The 23,838-nt window shown below is 37.4% G+C and overlaps 1 protein-coding gene across 1 annotated transcript; it reads left to right on the plus strand.

The window, feature by feature from the left end:
• Positions 1-13: 13 nt before the first annotated feature.
• Positions 14-22,693, plus strand: LOC144630660 (band 3 anion transport protein-like). Its single transcript, XM_078489024.1, has 15 exons — positions 14-429; positions 528-678; positions 4,350-4,898; positions 6,103-6,251; positions 6,879-7,053; positions 8,014-8,357; positions 9,181-9,513; positions 10,177-10,354; positions 11,642-11,997; positions 13,160-13,354; positions 13,900-14,073; positions 15,208-15,733; positions 18,413-18,582; positions 19,790-19,960; positions 21,337-22,693. Exons 1-15 carry the CDS (start codon positions 367-369, stop codon positions 21,406-21,408), a joined length of 3,606 nt encoding a protein of 1,201 aa, XP_078345150.1. The 5' UTR covers positions 14-366; the 3' UTR covers positions 21,409-22,693.
• Positions 22,694-23,838: the final 1,145 nt, after the last annotated feature.

The raw sequence follows: 23,838 nt of genomic DNA on the forward strand, positions 1-23,838 counted from the left end.
GCAAGCAATTTGAGAAGAGTTTGTTTTCCTTCGTATTTTGCAACTTCGTGAGGTGCTAAAGACGTTTTTCTCCGGTGAAAAGCTTCGCTACGGACGTAGTTGAAATCTTAATTTGATTGTAGCAATTTGCTGTGATCTTCACCCCTGCTAATTGTTTATTCATTATTTCGCGACTGCGTGTTATTGTTCAATGTTGATCCTGTGAATATTGGCGCGAGATTTATCGCACTTTGCAGATTATGGCTTGATCAATGCCGTCACCGATCGAACGATCTCAATACTTCGCAGCTTCCTTGATCTTGGACAAGCAATATTTCTCCCTAATGCACGTGTTTTATGGTATACATGAACTAGTCCCGTCAGAAAATGGCTGAATTTAGAACGATTGCCTCTGTAATGAATGAACAAAATGGAGTTGGCTTACAAGAGGTACGTAAGACCACGTAAGTTGAAGGTTAGATTTTCGTTTCGTTCTTGTGGTCTTTCTATGCCATTTGATAACCCCATGGCTGTTTTACGAATTGCAGATCAGGCCTCAAATAAACCTGGATCATGAGGAATTTAGGAAAGTCTTTGAAAGACCTTTCGCTGCTCCGCTACCGTCGGAGTCAGCTCCTCAGAACACTCAAGTTAAAACCTCACATTACGATTACAACTTCGACGAAAAAGATTACAAAAGTGAGTCATTAAAGTAGGATTTCATTAGTGTTAGAAAGATAAAAGGACAATTATTAAGCTGTCAGTTGCTTAAAGTATACATTACTAATTAAATAAGTTGAGGGTATTTCAAACCATGTATACTTCAGTATTTGAATGCACTCAAAATTTCTCTTAGGCAGTTTTTTCAAAATATCGAATCAAGTTTTGCACGATCGTGCTGTTAAGCTTAAAACTGCTCGACGGATATAGCTTTTACAACGGCGTTGAGTATTTAAATATAGTTGAATGGGTGTAAAAATAGCTTGTTTATTATCTAGGAAAGATTGTAATCTGTAGCATACGTGCTGGAGGAGGGACAGAAGTGTTTTTTATGTGAACTGATAATATAAATGCATTGAGCACTGAACAGTACAGTATAGTTGTTTTATGGGTCGATATGGCTGGTGTGGTCCTGTTCTTACAGTTATCAAGAGATGAAAATACTCCAGGTATTGTTATGAGGTTATCAACATTTAATATTTCACTATAAAGTTTGCAAAGAATTCTTGATAACTGCACTTCTGTCTATGAGCTTTATCCCTGCAGAAAATAACAAGTCTGCAAGGTTGAATTGAGATGTCTTTGACCCCAGCAATGGGGTGTATGTATAAACACGGAAAAATGGCTGGGGCATGCAGAGATATCAAATTTCTTTCCGACAAACAAGTTAGGGCAAGATAACTGCACTGCCCTATATTTTAAGGGAAATATTTGGGATTGGTATAAGAAGTTATTTTTTTCAGGGTTTATATGTGCAGATTGGCTTACGAAAAATGTTTATACTGCTGCAGAATTTGCCAAGGCGCTGAAACCTTTTTTTAAATACCTGAGATGGAACGATTACTAATCTCTACAACTTGATCTGCATTTAGGTCACATTGTTTATTTATTTCAATTTAAATACTTTTTGTTTTCTTTTATTTGATGACTTGCAATCAAAATGACACTGAGCTAAAATCAAAACCTAATCCCTGCCAGTTCCAGGTTTTTAAATTAGTAAACAATGATAATTTCAAACAGACTTGTGGTGTTAAAAATGCAAGATTCTAAAACCTTTTTAAATTCTGACAAGCGGAAAAATTCTGAGACCTAACTTATAGAGGCATGCGAAGAATTTATGGCTTGGTTAAATTTGCCGAAATGCATTACTCTGAACCATTCTTCAATTACTATGTTTTACTGTTAGGTGAAAAATGTTCAAGCAATCCATTTGTACTGTACTATGTAATTTTAAAACTTGTGAGTGAAATTTGGCATAAAAAATATAACATTCTCAATGTCGAACATTTTCACTAGCTTGGAAGCCCAATGCTAATAAATAAAGATTTAAAGTCCAGAAGTTTGTAAATGAAATTTGTAACTTCTGCATCTTAGTCAGGATAACAGTGGCCCTAAGGGCTGGTAAATTGTTTTATTTTTGCTGTACAGCATGAAGCATGCTTAAAAGTCGCTTCCAGTAGGAGAAACAGAAAACAATAGTTTGCTTGTACATCACTGTTCTTTGCCTGCTCACTCCTCAACCCCTTAGAAAACAGGTTTCCGTTTGACAAAATTAAAATATAATATAATTGGGAATAGTTATTTAAAAGTGTACAAGATAAGATCAAACCCTGACAAAGCAGTTGGTTTACATATAGGCAGTATGACTTCCAAAATCAAAATTTTAAAATGATATAAAATGTTTCACTTTCAATACATCTGCAATGCTCAAATCAAATGACAGCATCTTGATTTTTTATTATTATTAACCTTGACATAAATAGCATGGACAAAAACGTTATCTCAAAAATTTACATTGATGATATTATAAACTTAAGCCAGTCCAATATATTCATGACGTAATTTCTTTTAAGTGAGTGACAAAGTGTAGAATTTTTTTTTACTTAACATAACATAAGTTTGTAATATTGAGACTTAGCCGTTTCTTCAATGAAATATCTATAAGTGTACATAAGTGCTAGTTATGCCGTGTACTTATCTGCCTTGCTTTAGATAGAGGAAGGTGGCAGAGTTCCAGATTTATTTAGATTTAAAAGAAAGGTATTAATAAGGAATTCCAACAGGTCAACAGGTTCAAGCCTCACGAGGTCATTTAAGGTTTTTCTATAAATTTGATGGGTCAGTTAGCTAACCCTCGCTGGGTCTCGACCTGAGACACCTTTCTTATCCGTCTTATCTGGAACCCTGAGCAAAGACTTGTTATGACTTATATAAGGCTTACAACATAACATGGCATAAATTTTATTAAACTCCATAGCAAATACTGTTACAGAATAAGTTTGACGTCGCTGTTTGCTTCTTATTGGCTTATCAATAGATTTTGGATTCTGTGTACACTCTGATTGGCTAAAAACCCACGTTTTATCAGATTATAAAAAAAAATGATATATATGTTTTAATGTTAGAACTATGTCACTTAGCATATAAGGAGGCCGACGTCTTGTATTACGTTGTCATAAAACACTTCATTTATTTGAGAACACTTGAGAACTGAACGTAGAAAACACTTGCCTAAGGCTCGTGTTTTCAAAACTTTTCTCATGTCCTCAAATTCCAGTCATGTTTTATAACAGTATATAATGTAGCATATGCCTTCGGCTTCTTTATAAATGTATTGATCACCAGGCAGTGTAACTGCTTATTGGGTTCATTTATGGCTGGTGTTGCCCTGTTCATACAGCAAGCAAGAGATCAAAATACCCAAGGTACACTTTTGTAGTAGTGTTATAGCATGGTTAACATTTTTTCACTATTTGAATTGTAAGAACATTTTTATAGCAGCTGCACTTCTATCTATGATCAAGCTTTATTGTTAGGAAAAACTACAAATCTGCAAGATTAATTCCCCAAGGGGGGGGGGGGGTACTTGATATATATATGATGGGGGGTTCAAGGTATTTTTTTGGGTTGAAAATTTACATGCTTGGTATTTTTTGGGTCAAGGGATATGTCAAGTATTTTTTTAGGTCTTAAAAAAAACCACGTGTTTTTTGGGTCTTATCTCCCAGCGAACTTTTTGTTTCGGGTTTTCATTGAGATCAGTGGATTAGAAAAATATTCATTTTTTTAGAAAGTTCTGCTTAATTTAATAAATCAGTGTTGAGGTATTTAAGTCTTGTATTTTTTGGGTCGAAAATTTTGATGCCAGGTATTATTGTGGGTCTAAAATTTCAGGCTTGTGTATTTTTTGGGGTTTGCAATAAGAAGCTCCCTCGAACCCCTTCCTCCCCATTATGTATACTTCGAGACCCCCCCCCCCCCCGGATTAAATCCAGGGTGTCTAAATGTATAAATATAGGGAGAGAGCCTGGGGCATGCAGAGATATAAATTTTTGCATTAAACACACCATAAGGGCAAGTTGACTGCACAGCCCTTTCTTAGGGCCAATTTACCGGTACAACTTTCTCTCATGTAACGAGCATGCGAACACCCTGTCTTTGGCCGCAACCTATTCCTCCCTTCACCTCTTAAATCCAAAATGTGCCCTCTCCTTGTTTATGGCTCTTCGCCAGGTCTCTCTCAGTCAGCCTTCCACTTCTGCATTTGCCATTGGATGCCCAAACTAGAGCTGTAAATACATTGACTTAAAGTGACGCAGACTTTAACCTTAACTGAAGATCACTAAAGCAAATTTCCTTTTTACTTTCAGATCGTCGTATATCATCCACCAGTTTCCATGAACCTTTAAAAAGAATTCAGTCTCGCTCCCGTAATTTGGAAAAACTGGATAAAACTGATGGCGGTTCAAAAAAGCACAAGAGGCGATCTCAGTCTGAAAGCATTAGTGTTCTTCCAAAAATAAAGGAAGGTCAAGTGTCTCTTGATGAAGATTTTCAAGAGGAAAAAGAAAATCAGGAAGTCTTGAAATCTGTCGACAAAAAGAAACATCATCACCGTCATCACAGCCGACATCACCATGAACGTAAAGCTGATCACAAGGAACATAAAACCCCTAAGAATCAGAAAGATCTTGGCGATAAGAAGCCTCATCATCACCATCACCATCATCGGCATCAGCACCGGCGCCCGCCTCCCGCACTGCATCACCATAGGACGATCTCTGAGAGAGAACAGCTTGAATCAAGGCTGCGTTCTGGAGCGCTGACCCTGAGAGAGATTGAACCTATCCAAGAACGGCTGGCAACAGAAAAGGATGAAGCAAGCGTGTTGGCAAAAAAAGATTTGGAAGAGATGGCATGTAAGTTGGAGCTTCGTTAAGAAGCATCTTGTTTCTCTTTTATTTCCGATTATCTCGTCAAGTGATCAAAATATAATTATAGAGGATATTACATGGTTACGCGGAGATATGAAATTTATCTTCAAGTGTTCAAATCGAGATCTCACGAGTGAGCGCAGCGAACGAGTGGGTATGTCGATTTGAACACGAGAAGATAAATTTCATATCTCCAAGCAACCATGTAATATTCTGTTTATTATATAAACCTACTAATTACGATGTTTTTTAAGATTTTCCGAAGATTGCCGACCATTTTCCGAAGATTTTCGAAGATTTGCAAAATGTTGTCCGTAGGTCGTACAAATGTTTCCGAACATTTTCCGAACATTTTCCGAACTTTTCCGAAAATTTCCGAAGATATCCGAAGATTGCTGAGGAAGATCCGAAGATGTTTCGACTTAATATCGATTAACTTTGGCTCATTCAGCATTAAAACAAGGGACAAACTTGTCAAAAAATGTTTCAAAATCCATATCTTCACATGTGAAAATAACATGTTATTTTCACATGTAAAGATATGATTTTTTCGCGCGAAAGATTTCCTGGTATTTCACTGAACAGATGTTTATATAATAATAGGTTTTATTCAGGGAGACAAAAGAGTAAGGTCTGGTTTACACAAGCAACGCAACAGCAAGATCACACAAGCACAAAAAAACACCTTGCATTAATGTTCCGTGTCACCAGTGTGAAGAACACAACATGATAACATAGCACGAACATAAGCATACGACATAAGCGTAATGACATAAGAAGAAACTGATCTTTCCTTTGTGTTGTATTTTTGTCCATGTCATTATGTCACTAGTGTGAACCAGGCCTTAAAATAAAAGGGATCGCAGTTGGTTGTCTTGATCTATCACCAAATCCTCAGTTCTAACATTAACAAAAATGTTTTTATTACTTATTTCTTTATGCTTTCACAATTTTTTATGGTTAGCAAAAGACTGTATATAGAGGAATAGCATTTGTACAATCATGTAGTTTCATTCTCAATTTCACTTTGCACTGTTTAGTTGCATTGTCACTGCATCTTGTTTACCTTGTGAAGTAAGGGAAATGGGACAAAGGAGTTATGAACAACATTCAATAGCTGTTACAAAGGACAATTACTGAAAAGTTTTTAAAAAAAGTTGTTGTTTTTGAAACATTTTCCATTTTACAGGGCATCGTTTTGAGGACTTAAGAGGACTTAGGAGACGCCGTCCTCATCTTCCACGGCATAAATCAGGAATGAAGACTCACTATAGCATTTCAGACATAAGCAAGAGCTTACAGAGATTCCCTGTGAAGTACGACCATAGTCCTCATGAGGTAATTAAATTAAAGCAGCTACGTCACATATTACATGTCGTTGAAAAAGTTGACCTATTTTTTACAAGTTTGTTGTTCCTGATCTGTCTTCTCAGTCATAATGGTTACCATACTTGTTTATTGTTGTTTTATTATTATTTAGCCATAAAAAAAGCCTGCTGTTGAACCAAGTGGCTCATCAGGCCGGAGCTTATCCCGGCTTTTGCACCATTGTGTGGCTAAGAGTATAAATTTTCTCCCCCCTCAAATGTGATACTTAGCCATCGAAGATACCTGCCAACTCTCCAGATTTTCCCGGGAGTCTCCAAGTTTTTCATCAAGTCTCCCGGTCTGATTTTCAGAGAGTATTCGTACATTGTCTTAAATGATATCCTTACAATGCAAAGATTTCTGGACGTCTCCAGATTTTTGTACTCTGGGGGTTGGCAGGTATGTATATATACACCTGGGCAAGAGAGGCACTATGAGAGTAAAGTGTCTTGCCAAAGAACACAACACAGTGCCCCAGCGTGGGCTTGAACCCAGACCGCTCGTTCTGGAGTATGACACACTAACCATTAGGCCACTGCGCCTCCCACTTTAACCTTACAAGACTGTTATTATAATGATAATTAAATTACATTCTAGGCATTTGTTGAGTTGGAACAGTTAACAAAAAATGGTGAGGAGATGGAGTGGCAGGAGACAGCACGATGGATTAAGTTTGAAGAGAATGTTGAAGATTCTAATCGCTGGGGAAAGCCACATGTGGCTTCACTCACATTCCACAGCCTGTTGGAACTACGAAAAAACTTAGAAAAAGGTATACAGAGAATTAAATATGAGGAATATTTGGTGAGGAGTTGTTTATACAGTGTACTGTATGTATGAGCAGGTACATGTATGGGAAGCAGGGTTGGCACCATGGTGAGAGTGCTCGCCTCCCACCAAAGTGGCCCAAGTTCAATTCAGGCCTGGTGCCATATGTAGGTTGAGTTTTTGTTGGTTCTCCCCTTGCTCCAAGGGTTTTTCTTCGGGCTCTCCTGTTTTCCTCCCTCCTGAAAAACCTCATTTCCAAATTCCAATTGGATCTGGATAAAGGACCTGCATTAAACCAGTTTGAGCTGATATGGCTTTCTCTCTAAAATTTAATATAGTATTTTATTTACAGGTAATCTTATGGTGAAATAGATCTTTTTTATGCATAACCCTCAGAATCTTTCCATGCTTGTGAACAGAGAGACTAGAAATAGCCTGTCTGTGTGATAATTATAGTTGCTGTACCCAAATTCACAATTTTGCCAATTGGCAGCTTACCTTGTGCCCTGATTCTCATGATTTCAAGTCACAGAGGTACTAAGTGCTCATCAGTAAATTTAAGTCATTCAATAATGCCCTTGTTGAAAAAATAGGCAATTTTTTAAAATACTATTAATAATACTCTTTGTTGTTCCTCCAAAATTTTGCATAAGCATTGTTTTCAATTTTTATTGGGACAGCAAGAGAAATTGAGAACATTGCTTATGCAAAATTTTGGAGGGACAACAAAGAGTATTATGGTATTTTTGAAAACGGTCTATTCCTGTAAAATTTATTTAAGCCCAGAACTGATCAGCTTCAATTCTTTCCACAAAGTACTAAAAAATAATCACAATAAAAAGTCAAAATAGATCACCGAAAAGAACTTGCTTTGATCTTTTCAACAATTTCTCCCAAATAGTACTTTAAGAAATGTATGGAACCAGTAAAGAGAATCTGAATGTTGACTGTGTTTTCCTTAAAGGCACTGTGATGTTGGACTTGGAAAAATTTGACTTGCCAAGCATTGCCGAGGCAGTGGTTGAAAACATGGTGATCACAGACCAGCTAAGTCAAACAAACAGTAACAAGGTGTTGGCAGCGTTGCTTTTACGACACAGACATCAGCATCAGATGGCCCCAATCGCACGGAGACCATCTTCATACAACCTTCTGGCTTTGGCAAGGAAAGACTCCAAGACAGCAGCAGATGATTCTGAGCAGAAGATAGTGGATCCTGGGGGAGGTGGAGCAATGGATGACGGCGTAATACGGCTAAGGATTGATGAAACTGATGGTGATGACATTCCTATTCAGGAGACAAGCCAGGTGAGTCTAGTTGCAGTATAAAATTTTAGAAGGTTAGTTATTTTGATCCCAACAGCATCTGTACAGTACATATAAGGGTTGTGGGTCAATTTCTGTACAGTTACGTAAGAGCGAGGTCAAGATGGCAGCTTATCTGAAAAGTGTCAAGTTCTTTTTTGCATGTTTGTAGGTAGTGTTGCAAGATCAAGCCATCATACTTGCTTTTATAAAGAGTGTCTTATCTCCAAGTAACAAAATTATTTGTCACTCGCGATGCAATTGTTGTTTCAAAGAGGGTGGCAACTTGCGTTTGAGCAGTACCATAATTCCTGCAAAATAATGTGTAAATTAGCAGCACAGCACATAGTCTTCTTTTGACTTGAGCTACTTTGTTTTCGTACAAAAAGGTAAGATTGTCATACATTTAATAATCTACATCTACATTTATTGAGTTGATAACATCGTTTAAGACATCACATCAACTATAAGAGTACAAAATAACAAAAACAAAATGTACATGTATAAATAAGATATAAAAATACTTAGTTACAATTTACTTGTTTACATGCTTCCCTAAATTTAATTTAAAATTCGATAATGACTTGCAATTCACTAAGTCAGCGGGCAGCAAGTTCCATTCTGTTATTGATCTAGGAAAAAAAGAAAACTTAAAAACGTCCTTAGAAACTTTTGGCATCCTATACTTAAAAGCATGGCTATTGCGTGTTCTTTTTTCACTGTTTGGTATTAAGTGACTTTCCGTAGTTATGTCTACTAGGTTATTACTAAGTTTGTACATTAGAGTCAGTCTGTGTTTTTGTTCAGTAATGTGTTTTTTGTACAGTTGCCACTGACGACTGACAACAAACAAGAGCTGAAGCAAGAAGTTTCATTTGCCCCCGAACCTCCTACAGTCGAGGGTGGTGGAGGGAAACAAGAATCAGATGTAAAATCGAAAATTCCAGAGGGTGCAGAGGCCACAACCGTCCTTGTAGGAACACTAGATGAACTGGAACAGCCAGTGCTAGCGTTTGTCCGTCTTGCAAAAGGCTGTCCATTGAATATCACCGAGGTTTCCATACCTGTCAGGTTCTTGTTCGTATTGTTGGGTCCTAGTTCTGGGGAAGAGTCATACTACGAAATTGGTCGCTCTGTGGCTACCCTGATGTCTGACCAGGCAAGTAGTGTTAAAATTTTTAAATCTGTTTTTCAAGGCATTGACAACTGGAGTATTCAGTGAAGGTACAGCCAATCAAATTCACAGATTGATAAGGGGGCCCTGTAAGCTTGGAACTCTATGAAAAATGCAAGTAGAAAGGGCAAGATAAGGAGCAAATTTATCAAAAAAAATTTCACAACATTGTACAAAGCACAAAGAGGTGGTGCAGCCACTGAGGAGGTGCAGAAAGGGGGGGATGTAGGAGTACCTCCCCTCCTACCCCCCCCCCCAGCTCTTTCCCCCAGTAGACCATGACCAGGGTTCTCATTCAAAGGTGGCACCCAGGTACCAGAACCAGGATACACAAGAGTCAGAATGTGGCTTCTTTCAAATTGAACATTTGCTTCACTGTGTTTTTCTGCCTGCCTAAGTTTAGTTAAAACTTAGTGGGGTTTAGTTAAAACTTAACTAAACCCCTGTTTACCTAGTTTGTACTTATTTCGAATTTCAGATAAGTTTCAAAGGAAAGGTGTCAATAGATGAGGCATTGAAATGGGTGAATAGATGAGGTCCTCACCAAATTGTCACCACAGGAGTTGTCCATTAATTTCTCCATTTTTTTAACCTGAGACCCCACTCTTATCTGGAACACTGTTAACTGCTTATCATTTTATGTTCCAGGCATTCCATGACATTGCATATCGAGCTGACTCACGTGAAGACCTCTTGACAGCCATCAATGGGTTCCTTGATGACACGGTTGTTTTGCCGCCTGGAGAGTGGGATCGTAATGTCTTGTTACCCATCCTTGTTGCTCAAAGTAAAGCCATGGCACGGAGAAGAAAGATGGCGAAAGCTGGTGAGATGTGAATGAATATTTTGTGACTTTTGTGTGTATTACATCAATAAGAAGTATGATAATAACTTTTATTGCAAGTACCCTTTAACCCTTTGACGCCCAGCGTACGATATATCGCACGGCAGATGCGACTTCAGATTTTCATTCAGCGGACTCCCTGTTTTTATTACCCAGCCTTCCCCCGGTCATATTTCCTGCCCCAATGTTGATTTTACAATTCGTGTGCAGTTTTGCGAGGTTTTGACCATTTTTGAACGAATTTTTTCGAAAATTCTGTACATCACGTGAGCTGGAGAATTTAAAAGGCCTTCGACAATATGGCTAGCGCCCAAAATGGGTGCACAACCGACGAATCCTTTGAACCTTTGCAAGAATTCGACATCACCGATGAAGGAATGAATCCTGATCTTGAAGGATATCGGATGACGAAGGATCAGCCATTGAGTTAGATGCTCTACCTTACGAACCAGCACTATTTTTTGTTGATGACCTAGACAAAAGTATACAACTTCGAACGATCAATATTGATGAGGAGGAGAAGGATCATGATCAGTCAAATAGGCATCTGGGCAAAGTTAGTTTCCAAATAAGTTGCCACGAGGCCTCTTGATAGTAAATTCCTTTTAAAGTTAGTTGCGTGACATGTCACGTTGTTACAGAAAAAGTGAATTTTCACAACTTTGAGGCACTCAACATAAGCTGTGTTTGGTAACAAAATGTTCAGTACACAATAATCTTTGATTCTAAAGCCATTTTATAATTTTCCTTTTAAAGAGAAAGTAGCTACAGAACTGAAATTGTTCAAGTTTGTTTATTACTTATCTTTGTTGTTAATGTTTAACTTGATATGACAGGTGTCAATTAGTGTCACTGTTTCAAATAGACCATCAAAATGTAGCTCCATGTCTTGACAATGAGATGTGCAAGTTTCACTTAGATAGCTGCAATAAAACATTTCCTACTGATTTTTCAGTAGTTATGACTTAAAATTGCCCAAATTTAAGAAAATTAATTTGGGCTTCAAAGGGTTAAAAGGGAAAGCCTTGAGCCAAGTGGCCCATACTGCTGGAGCTTATTCCGGTTTCTGTAGCACTTAGCAGCTAGGGGGCTTAATTACTTTAGGGGCCATTTTGTGCTTCTCACTGCTTAAGTGACGCATGTAAAATGTCAAAACTTATGGCAATCCCTGTCACTTTTGTATTTAACCCCTCCCCCCTCATGAGTAAACAGTTATTAATTGGCCAAAGAAAGACTGTCATTCAGATTAAAGACCTTCTTTTTTTTCAGCCCTTGCTGCTGCGGCAGAAGAACAAGAAATAGATCCTCTGGAAAGAACAGGTTCGTTCTGTGGTGGACTTGCCCTGGACATCAAACGACGAGCAAAATTCTACCTCAGTGACTTTAAAGATGGCTTTAATGTACAATGTCTCTTGACATCAATTTTTCTTTACTTTTCTGTGTTTGCACCAAATGTTGCCTTCGGCAGTCTTCTTGATAAGAAGACGGATGGTTGGCTGGGCGTGTCTGAAGTTATTTTCGCAACTTGCCTTTGTGGAATACTGTTTGGACTTCTCGCTGGGCAGCCACTAATTATTATTGGAGCTACTGGCCCTGTGTTGGTTTTTGAGCAGACAATATATGAGGTAACTTTTCTGAATTACATGTAGAATTAAAGTAAGGGCCTGTTTACATGATTCCGGAATGACTTTCATTCCGGAACGAGTTCATTCCATCCCCATACATTTCTCTGTATCTGTTTACATGATACCGAGACGAAAGTCAAGTCATTCCGGAATGAGTTCATTCCGGTTTTCATTCCGGAATGAAAGTTTCGTTCTGGAATGACATTTCATTCTGGTATCATGTAAACACAGAACGAATTTCGTTCCGAGATGAAATCGCAACTCATGAAACCGCATACGGACTCAACAGTTTGAATTCAGAGCGAAAAACGTAATAGCATTTACTGTTTAGCCCAAAGAAGCAGCTCTATGGTCAAATTACTCGTTAAAATTGCAGATACGGCCATTAATGGCCACAAAAACATGTTTACGCGAAACATGCGCCATCTTGTTTTGACCTCGCGCGAAAACCACGCACGTGAAAATGCCTTTGGTTGAACCGATCGACTCTGTCATGTAAATGCAGAACGAACTTCATTCCGGAACGAGTTTCGTTCCGGAATGAAAGTCATTCCGGAATCATGTAAACAGGCCCTAAGAAAATAAATACTGCTAGGATCAGACATTGCTGATCCTAGCAGTATGCAGGACGCGTGTCATATATCAACCGAGTAAATGGCCCAGCTCACAACGAGTCTCTCGTAGCTCAGTTGGTTAGAGCGCCCAACCAGTATCTGGGAGGCCATGGGTTCGATTCCCGTCGGGGACTCAGATTTTTTCTTTGTCCCACGCTTGTGTCATGTTGAATAATTTCTTCACTAAATGTGACATATTTTTTAATATTACCTCTGAATTTTTTCTAGTTATTTAGGAAGGGGATATTTACATGTGTCATCATGCACTGACAAATTTACTTTCATTAAGTTTTTATTCATTTGACCATCCATTGCAATTGGTCTTGATTGTTGATGTATGGCTACACACTCATGTAATTGTCTAGTAGGTTTTTTGAGATTTCCGTTGAGTCGACCTGGAAGTCCATTTGGCTACCTTATGCAAGTCTGTTCTGTTTGACCCATACTCTACACAGTCTTTTTATTTTTTATGATCATTTCCAACGGTAGATAATTGGCACCTCCTTTGAAAAAATCTGATTGAATGTGTGTTTGTTATTCTATTTCAGTTCTGTGATGTTTATCAATTGGAGTTCCTTCCATGGCGCTGTTGGATTGGTTTCTGGGTCATGTTGATCCTGTTCGGCGTGGTGGCAATGGAAGGTTGTTTTCTGGTCCGCTACTTCACTCGCTTCACTGAAGAAATCTTTGCTTGTCTCATTTCTGCTATCTTCATCTACGAAGCAATCCACTTTTTAGAATTGGTGAGAACTTAATAGGAATGTTGTAGCTTTTGCTCGAACCAAGAATTTTTGATGTTTAGTCATATTTAATATTGTGTCTTGGCAAACAACATGTGCAAAGAGTTACAGCTTCATAGCCCTTTGTATGCCTTGCATGCCTATCATGCTAGATAAGTTTGTTTTCATTTAACTGGAACCTTTCGATTTCATTGATTTCATCCATGCAAGCACTGGCTAATAGCAAAAAATCTTTCAGTTAAGAAGTGATGCCTGTGGTTAGAGAAGTTATTTTAACTGATGTGAAATTAAAGTAATTTTTAGTTATTAGGAGAATTATAATATTATTTTCCTTGAAAGGCCCCTAGTTTTTTCGGCCATTTTCAAAGTGCTCAAAAGTAGCTGAATTTTGGCATGTGGCCTTTGTTTTATTTGAGAAACATTGCTCTGAAGATCGTACTTTTTGACGAAATAACATATGCAAAAAAATAAGAATTTGATTATGTTGCTTAAAATACACCTGTATGACAGTGATGAATACCTTTATATTGAATTTTAATATCTTGCAGGTATTCAATAAAAATCCTTTGAAGAAATCTTATTCAGAATCAGAGGATTCGTCTGCAGTTGAGGTGAAGGGACAGCCAAACACTGCGCTCCTTTCCACAATCATGGTTCTAGGAACTTTCCTTGTGGCATTTTATTTGAGGAAGTTTAGGACAAGTTATTTTTTTGGGAAGAAGGTGTGTAATTTTAGAGAGTAGAGAATTTTAATAAATCTAAGCTTCTTGTTTTTATATTATTAATCTTTGATCGTGGTAAAAATTATTTTAAATAGTTTATCTTTTTTATACTTTACCGGTAATTTATGCAATTTTATCTTACCTGTAAAGGGCTTTAGAATAATATTTTATAATTTTAGCACTACCGTATTTACTCGAATAAGCGCTGCGGCGCTTATTAAATTTTTTGCGCCTCAAGTGCGGCGCTTATTCGAGGGCAGTGCTTATTTGAGGGTGGCACTTATTTAAAAATTGGACACCACAAACAATCTAATCAAACGAAACTTCTACAGTGACTAAACGAAGGGCATTTTGATTGTCCTCATTTGTGTCTTACGGAAGAGAGTAGTATTACTTGCTGTCCCGGCAAAGTTCACGGCCTTCAAAACGTTAACAGAACTACGTATTGTAAGCATTTTGGATAGAAAAAATTATGGGCGAGCGGTAAAACGTAACAACTTTGAATTACAAAACATCACTTTTGAGGAAAAGGAATTTCCAAGGCTGTTTTAGATTTGCCTTTGCGGCGCTTATTCGGGGGCTGCGCTTATTAACTTTTTTGTCCTAAATGCGGCGCTTATTCGAGGGCGGCGCTTATTCGGGGGCAGCGCTTATTCGAGTAAATACGGTACTAAATAAATTACTAGATTATTATTATTCACTATGCTACATGTACAATGTAATGTTAAAATTTTGATAATTATTGTTATTTTTAAATAAATTGTTGCAGTGCCCATGTATGATACATAAAAACTTAATATCATGCGATATACAGATTGCCGTATTTAGGAGTACTCTCAAAAAGAATTGTCTGACATCTTGCATAGTGTTGCATAATCACAGTTTATTTGCTGCTGTAGAATGTGTTTCGTTGACATCAATTACCCTGGTCAAATTTGCAACATGTATAAATTTTTTTAAGCCAATATTCTGCATAATTTTTGTTATTTCTTCAACTAAATTTCATTTTCATGAATGGCATGGTCATGAGCAAAGGCCAAGATTAATTTTGTGCTACTCAATTTAGATTCCTTGTCTGTCCAGGTTCTTTTTATATTTAAATGGATTTTTTTAAAAAAATTTGTATTTTTCTAGGCCAGGAGGCTTGTAAGTGACTTTGGTATTGTCATAGCAATGGCAACGATGCTATTACTTGACATTTTCCTTCACGATAAAGTTACCACTCCAAAGATCGCCATCGGTGATCCAACGAAGAGAGGCTTCTTACCAACAAGATACACAGAAAGAGGCTGGTTTATCAACCCTGGAGGTATGACAAAAGCCATGGAAACTGGCTGGATTTTTGCGGCTATCATTCCAGCCATGTTTGTTGGAATTTTGTTATTTATGGAGACTGAACTGACTGGAGTACTTATAAACAAGAAGGAACACAAACTTACTAAAGGAGCAGGCTTCAATTTAGATTTGTGTATTATGGGACTGTTATCATTCATTTGTTCGTTAATGGGGTTGCCGTGGATGTGCGCTGCGACTGTTCGGTCAGTCTCGCACTTGAATGCGCTGTCCATCTGGAGCACCTCGCACGCACCCGGTGTCAAACCGCATCTGATTGAAGTCAAGGAACAGAGAGTCACTAATATTGCCATTCACGTCCTCACAGGTCAGTTAACTGAGTTTTAACTCTTTCAATGTACATGGCAACTTATTTCTCATTTACAATATCGTTATACATGTATTAAGAAGGACTTTAAATAAAAACCGCGCTTGCACTGGCAGAAAATTGAAAAATCAAATTCCTTCATTTTTTTGCTCATTAATAGCTTTTAGGTAGATAAGAAACCTGATGTATTTTGTTCCCCCCAGAAGTCTTCTAATTTCGAGAAAAAAAAACAAAGTCAGTTTTCGTGATCGGAGCCTCAAAGTGACACAATTTTCAACCCGAAATTCGCTATCATTAACTCTCGTCGCGTTCACAAACAAAGCCACATTGAGAACTTTGGATGCTTTCTATCAACAGAGACACTCTTTTCCATTCGCTAAAATATAATTTCAGGGCTTAAGCAAAACTCTTCGAACTGAAATAATTAAAAAGGTGGGGAATACTTTTCACGATACTAGAAAGTCGAATTAAACGGCAGTTTTCAACGGAATTATTTCACATGTGGTATAACGCCAAATTTTCTCAATTGTCGTTTAAACACACATGTAAATGTTTATCTAAGACATACCTGAGAATTGGCTCGGGTTGTTGAAGGCAGCATATTTACCAATGCATCGTAGTCCCACAAAATGTTGTGATATCGATCAAAATAGCCTAACTGACAGCTAAACATTTCTTGGTTCCAAAATACAACAAAGCAACTGTTAAGCGCGAAATTCCTTTTGCATCTTCATCCTTAGCAATTTTCCTTTATCGTGGTTCTTTTCTCTTGACGAAAGTGTGTACAGAACTCCAGAACGATCAATTTGCTTCCTCAAACTGCGTTGGCGGTGCTGGAGAATTGTTTTGCGTTATTTTAACTCCGTGACATTCTCGACCCCAGAGCTCTTACTGCGCAGACTCACTTACGTCACAATATCGTGTTTCATGTCACGTGTATTATGTCACGTAAGTCACAAATCTAAAGTTGTGGCAAAATGGCGAAGTGGTTTTGCGATCAAAATTTACCTTAATTGACCCAGGTTGGCTTTTTTATCTCACTCTTTCGTTGAAAAGGGAATTTTGCAATGGAACATTCGGCAAGAAGAAGGAAAGACGAGCATTTGGGGGTAAAACAATCATTATCGTGGCGTTTGGCAATTAGAAGTATTTACACAGTTTACGGTCATGCTGTGAAAATTTGCCGAAGTTTGATTCCCTCTAAGTGAAAATCTTTCCAATAACCCGAGCCAATTCTCAGGTATGTTTAATAAGAATATCTGTATGCACGTTTGAGCAAGAATTGAAAAAAATTAATGTTATACCACATGCTAAATACTGCCGTTGAAAATTACTATTTCATTCAAATTTTTGTTATCGTAAAAAGCATTCCTCGTCAGTTCATTTTTTTCAGTTGGAAGAGTTGCGCTAAAGCCCTGAAATTATATTCTAGCGAAAGAAAAAGAGTTTTTATGTTGATAGGAAGCGACCAAATTTCTCTGCGCGGTTTTGTAAGCGAACGCGAGTAGTGTTCATAATAGCTAATTTCGGGTTTAAAAGTTAGGAAATTTGTGACTTCGACCACCGAAATCGATTTTCTTTGTTTTCTTAAAATTAGAAGACCTCTAGGGGAAACAAACTACATCAGGTTTCTTATCTACCTTACAGCTAATAATGAGCAAAGAACGAAGAAAAATCGATTTTCCAATTTCTGCCAGGAAATCAAATTCTTGCTCGGCCGTTCGTAAAAGTCACTCTTAATGATTTGTACTATCAGTTTGAGCTACTCGCTTGTCGCATTTCATCTAAAGCATACAGTTCTCATGGTCAGAGGCTTAAAGATTGAGACATAGAATATTATCCAGTTTGCATCAACTATACATTGTACTGTATAAATTTATAATACTCTTTTTTACTGGTACAATATTCTTGCTTATGATGCTTGTTTAAGATACACTCCTTTTACCTTTTGGAGCAACATTCATACTACAGTGGAACCCCGATATAACGATATGCCAAGGGAGCAGTAAAATTATATCGTTATATCGAAGTATCGTTATATCGAAACTCCCGATATAACGATATGGCCGTAAAATAACCGAAAATATCGTTATTTCGGGGTAAACTAACAAGTATTTTTTTTACTGCATATCAGAAGAGGATTAAGAGAATAATTTTGATAAGAAAGCTTAAAACACAATATCATTTTCGTATTGCATCGTACAAAGCTGTTTTTAGAAAAGTCAGAGATTACCGTAACGTTATTGCATTAAATTCAATGTTTTGCAAATAAAATGTGACGGTGTACTGATAATATCGTTATATCGCGAAGATTTTACCTGTATCGAAGATCGTTATATCGGGGTTCCATCCCATACATTTTACTGTAACTTTTGCCGGGACATAGAATATTCATCGTTATATCGGGAATATTGTTATATCGAGGATCGTTATATCGGGGTTCTACTGTACATATTAACCTGGAGTGAGGTCTTTACAGGGGAATCTCAGACCAAGGCCTTGATGTATTGACTGAGTGATAGCAGCAGGGTGGAGGGTTTGAAGATTTCCGGAACTTCCGGAAAACAACACCAGCGCCCTTAACCACTTAACCACACTGCCTCCCTTTTCGAATGATGATGACAAGCATATTATTATGTGTGACAGCTGTTTGACCATGGCATGTTGCCTTTGTTTCAGGGGTATCCATTCTCTTAGCACCAGCCCTTCATCGCATTCCAGTTCCAGTCATGTTTGGTGTCCTGTTATATCTTGGTGTTTGTTCGTTATCTGGTATCCAGTTAGTAGACAGACTTATCATGATGTTTATGCCACCAAAGTACCATCCAGATGTTCAGTACGTAAGAAAGGTAAGATGTTATAAAGCATTGTTTACCGTAAAATTCCAAAAAATAAGTCCTGCGCTTATATTTGCTCAATGTTTCATTCAGGTGGGGTTTATTTTCAGGGTGGACTTATATATTTGGGGCAGTTGAGGGGGGTGGGCTTATTTTAGATCCAAATTAACATTTCGAAAGCCATTGGGTCTTTGGTTGGTTTGGATACTGTGCTTGAAACTTTTTTGGTACATTATTCAATAATAATAAATGTTATTAAGCCCAAAACAAGTCCTACAGTTGCATTACATGTCACAAAACAAGCTTTACATTAGGGGCTTATAATCGGAAAAAATCATACTGATACTGTTTCTAGCCTGCGTCACAGACGTAATCTAACCCCGGATAAAATGCTGCGAAAGTACAATAACTTTACTTCAGCATTAATTGCAAAACCTCCTAATGCAGTAAATGCATTTTAATCTTAAGTTAGTTTATTTACCACTTTTAGAAATAAATTTTTAGACCTTTTGTTTATAAAATGGAGAATTCAAAAGAAATGCTTACTTGAAGGAAAACTCTTTCATTATGAGGACACCATTCCAAAATTGATAAAAGAGGTCAGTTGGTGTGCAGTCGTGACTAGGAAACTGGGCCACTGGAAATCTAAATCCACAGTCACTCAAAAATATAAACTGTAAGACATGTGATGCAAGTTGTTTTTCCTTCTTTCCTAATGATTGTTTGATGACATGACTGTTAGTTTCGTCTGCGGCGCAGGCTATACTGTTTCTTAAGATTGAAAACTGAATATAAGCCCATGAGCTTCTATTCACAAAGGCATATTTTCTGAAGGTTTTTTCGCGTTTGAGATTTGGGCGGCTTATCTTGGGAGGGGGGATATTTTCAGAATTTACAGTAGTTGGGAATGATTTTAAGAAACTGGGCACTGGGGCATCTCATCTGTCCTTTCCCACCTCTATCACACCTTGAAAAATAAAGTTGTGAAATGTCGAAACCGTTGGTTTTCAATTTCGTGATCTTGTGTGGTTTGCAACCAATCCCGAGAGATTTAAATGACAATTGTGTGGTCGGAAAACTGTTGGTGAAACAAATAAAGATACCAGCTAATTAGAATTCTTTTGTTAATGACCACCATGATGGCGGCAATAGCATTACTTACAAATCAAGAATACTCGAAGTCATGGCGATTAGTAAAAGTTGTTTGTTGTGATTTCAGGTGAAAACTAAACAGATTCATAGTTACACCATGATACAGTTGGTCTGCTTGGCTTTGCTGATTTTTATCAAGTTAACTGTTGTCGCACCGTCATTCCCGTTCTTCATTATCTGTTTAATTCCTTTGCGCAAGTCGCTGAAAAAGTTTTTTGAGGAAAATGAGCTTGAAGAGGTATGTTGTTTTCTGTTTTATTAAATTTATTAGCGGACTCTGCATGGTGGAGTACAAATAACTCATGAGGTTTGTACTCTACAACACCAGTTAATAGGTACTGTCTTTATGTTCCTCGTGACTTTGCGAAAGATCCAAGATGGTGTTAATATTGAAATAAATGTTTTATTAGACAATTGTAAAATTCATTAATAATTCATGAGGGTGCAAACCAATCCCAGCACAGTATTCAGATCACATGTACACAACTGTAAACCCCAATACAAATCAGACAAAAGAATTAACTTTTGATACAAACTCCTGCTCAGCTAATTAGTATTCATTAACTTTTGATACAGATCTCTACTGATTCGCATAACAAAAGTTTGCATTCAATTTATTGTTTTCATTTCACAAGTAGAATAAAATATTCGCATCCGATCTGTATGGCCGTTTACAATGGCTCGCTTATCGGCTCACCATTGTAAAGGCCCATACAGATCTCCCCCTCATATTTTATCTACTACTTAAATGATAATGATAATACAGTCGAACCCATGTTAAGTGTCCACCCTCTGCCAGTTATCAAAGTTTCTCAAGTATTGCCACTATAATACTGTAAAGATAACACTCATGGCCACTTATTCTTCCAAGGATTTCATTTCTTTTTTTTTTCTATTTTACATGCAAAGAGCTACAGCTTACACAGAGTGGTCTTAACATCTACTCACTGACTATTAAAACTAAAATTATAACTCAGGGCCATAACTAGTAAGAGGCAAGCATGGCCGAGTGGTTAAGGGCGCTTGTGTTGTAATCTGGAGGTCCCCGGTTCAAGACCTGCCCTTGCCACTAGTTGGATTTGTTTCTCGGTTGTCCCGAGCTCAAATCCTCGATCACGCTTTGTGCATAGCCAACTGGTCTGCCTCCTGCCAGTTGGGATTTTTAACCTTGTTATTTTCATTTAAAATATTTGTTTCCTCTGTCTCAGTTGCATGCCTGTTAACTAGCTATCTCGTTGAGATATAAAGCTAAGTGCATGACCACTATAAACAACATTTACATTTACATTTTACATTACGAGGCACTTGCCGCGTCTAGATTTTAACCCAAAATTGAAAACAAATTATGTTTTGTTGGGAAAATATATCCCAAGTTGCATAGAACAAGATTTGTTTTTCTCAAGAATATATGCCTTAGGAAAAATGTTGTAGAAAGAGTTTCAGAGCCTCTAGATTTCAATATTCTTAAAAGGGCATGCTCCCAGAACCCTCCTAGCCTCTAGATTTCAATATTCTTAAAAGGGCATGCTCCCAGAACCCTCCTAGCAAGATCTTGCCTCGTCTATGGCAGATGTCCGGTCACAGCCCTGATAACTAATGTTCTTTCACTGACAGCTCGACAATGAAGAAGCACCAGATGACGACAGCGACTTGGATGAGTATGACAGCGTGTTCCTGCCAATATAAAGAACAAAGAACAACTTGATGAACTCTGTGATGCTTGATTGTGTGTGCTGCCAGTTTTCTATTACTAAAGTTTACACCCGCTTTAGAGCTATCTTTCTACATCTATCTTTCGAAATGAGCCAATCGAAACCAATTAATGCATACCGGTGTTTTTTTTTATTTTTTTTATTCATTTCAGTACACACAAAGACAAAAACAAAGAAAAGAAAACCTATAGATACATTAACAATACTTCTTAAATTACAAGACAACACGGTTGTTAAAATACAATACAGTGACACTATTTACAGTAGCATTTGCATACCGGTGTTGGTTTCATGCAATTGAGCACACAAGTTCAGAAGGTCATGCTAGTGGGCTGTGATTGGCAGATTTCGATCCCTCTTGTTTGATTAGCACGTCGAATGATGGATGTTGACTGAAAGCTGACTGAAGGGGGTGTTGTTGAAATCATTTTAGTTGAGAAAAATATCAACTTTTAGGTACCTCATGTCAAGGCAGTATAGACCTTATACATGTAAATGCAAAAATTATCGGAGATTATTCTATAAGGGAGTAATATTGTCAGCATTCTTATCATGTAGGCTCAGCTATAATGACTTTATACAAAACTTGAAAGCTGGCAGTAAGATCGATGAATTATTTTTCGTAGTGGTTGAGCCAGGAAAACAAGAAGCAATTATATTAATTGCTTACTTGCTCTGCGATTTTGTAATTGTATTACAGTAGTTGGAGCCTGGTAATCTTAACCAGGAAAAAAGTATTGACTCAGATACAGATTCTCCAAAAGTGAATTATAGAAAATATACCAGAACAGAAGGGAGAATTTACATCCGGTTCATTTGACTTGAAAGATTTAATTACAAAGCGTCACAAGATGCTTGTTCTACGATTTTCTTTTCAATTTCTTTTTTATTTTAAAACAACCAGAAGTAAATTGAAAAAAAAAACAAAGATTGTATCGATTATTTTGCAGAGAAATCTATAAAACAGAGCGTATATTTTGAGGATTATTATCTACCATAGGTTATTTAGTCATATATTGATATTTTAGTGACTCAAATGTTATACTGTTGCACTATTTAGTAGTCGTCTCGATATTGCGTGACACAACTTCTGGTGATGTAGCAAGTTGCGTGACGTCCCAAGATATACTGAGCTCATGTTTCACTTATCAATTTTTTAGTGCACCCATGTTAACTTGATTTGTCTGGATTAAAATAAATGTTAAATTGCGCAAAAAGTGAAGAGATGGATCATTTTGTTTGTGCAATTTTAATTTAAATGGTTTCAACTTTTGTGAAGAGTTAACTGTTTGCATTTTTTTTGCTAGCGAGATGTTGCACACAAAATTGTCACGTTAGCCTATGTTGCACTTTCACACAACCAACAGTTGCCATAGAGATTAGAGTTATTGACCTTCTATCAGTTTATTCAAGTGATATAAATATAAGAGTTTTACAAAATAATCTAACATATGTTTGAAAACACTGAGCACCTTAATGTAAATATGTCATGAAAATTATACAATGCCGAAGTCGTACTTTTCTCCGTTACATATGGTTGCGTAACTTCTGTGACCACTGATTCGTTGGCCTAACGTGACACATCCAGTCACGCAAACGGTGCTCACGTATGTCTTATACCAGGGAAAATCGTCAATTACTGTAAAATGTAAATAGCTGTTAAATAGTTATGAGACAGAATATTTGTTTAATGTAAAAATATACAGATGGATTAAAAAAAAAAGAGCCGTTTACAAAAGTGTCTACAACAGATTTATTTTCATGATGAAGTGAGACGAAGAATAAAGTACAACCCCTAAGTTTAATAAAGTCCAACCTCTCGTATCCTCGTCATACTTTTAAAATTATTTAAGGACAGGACACTTTTAACAATATACAGTCGAAGCTCTCATAAGCGGACACCCTCGGGACGCGAAAAAAGTGTCCGCAACTGGAGCTGTCCGCTTACGAGAATGGTTCTTGTAAGCGGCCACTAGAGGTGTAGGGGATAGATGGCCGCTTACGGGAGCTTGCCCAGCTAACATAATGGTAATATGCATGTTAGTGGTGTTTCGAAATGTAACCGGACGTGGATGACGACAAAACAAACACTGAAATATGCTACTGTAATTACAGTAAAATCATTGTGACGAACGGCGATGTGAAGTTGATTGATTAATACAAGATACAGAGGTTTTTTATATGTTTTTATTTGCGGTGTCCGCTTACGGGAGCTTAAAAACAATGAAAATGTCTAGGTCGTAATCTCGGAAAGTGTCCGCGGCCGCTTACGGGAATGTCCGCTTACGAGAATGTAAAAGTACAGAGTTTGTTTGGGAGTAAAAACGGGGTTTCTAACAAGGTGGCCGTAAGTAGAGCTTCGACTGTAACTGGTTTTTGCATGAAAGGCACGGCGCAGCCTTTG

This window comes from Oculina patagonica, chromosome 11 (assembly GCF_052425735.1).
Source record: "Oculina patagonica isolate OP01 chromosome 11, crgOcupat, whole genome shotgun sequence".
Taxonomy (NCBI): Eukaryota; Metazoa; Cnidaria; class Anthozoa; order Scleractinia; family Oculinidae; genus Oculina; species Oculina patagonica.

What these genes read in the sequence shown, in the direction of transcription:
- LOC144630660 (XM_078489024.1), top strand. Translation starts at nt 367, where the DNA reads ATGGCTGAATTTAGAACGATTGCCTCTGTAATGAATGAACAAAATGGA. An exon ending in ACGAAAAAACTTAGAAAAAG is followed by an intron (nt 7,054 to 8,013) that starts GTATACAGAGAA and finishes TTTTCCTTAAAG; the next exon opens with GCACTGTGATGTTGGACTTG. An exon ending in AGGAAAATGAGCTTGAAGAG is followed by an intron (nt 19,961 to 21,336) that starts GTATGTTGTTTT and finishes TTTCACTGACAG; the next exon opens with CTCGACAATGAAGAAGCACC.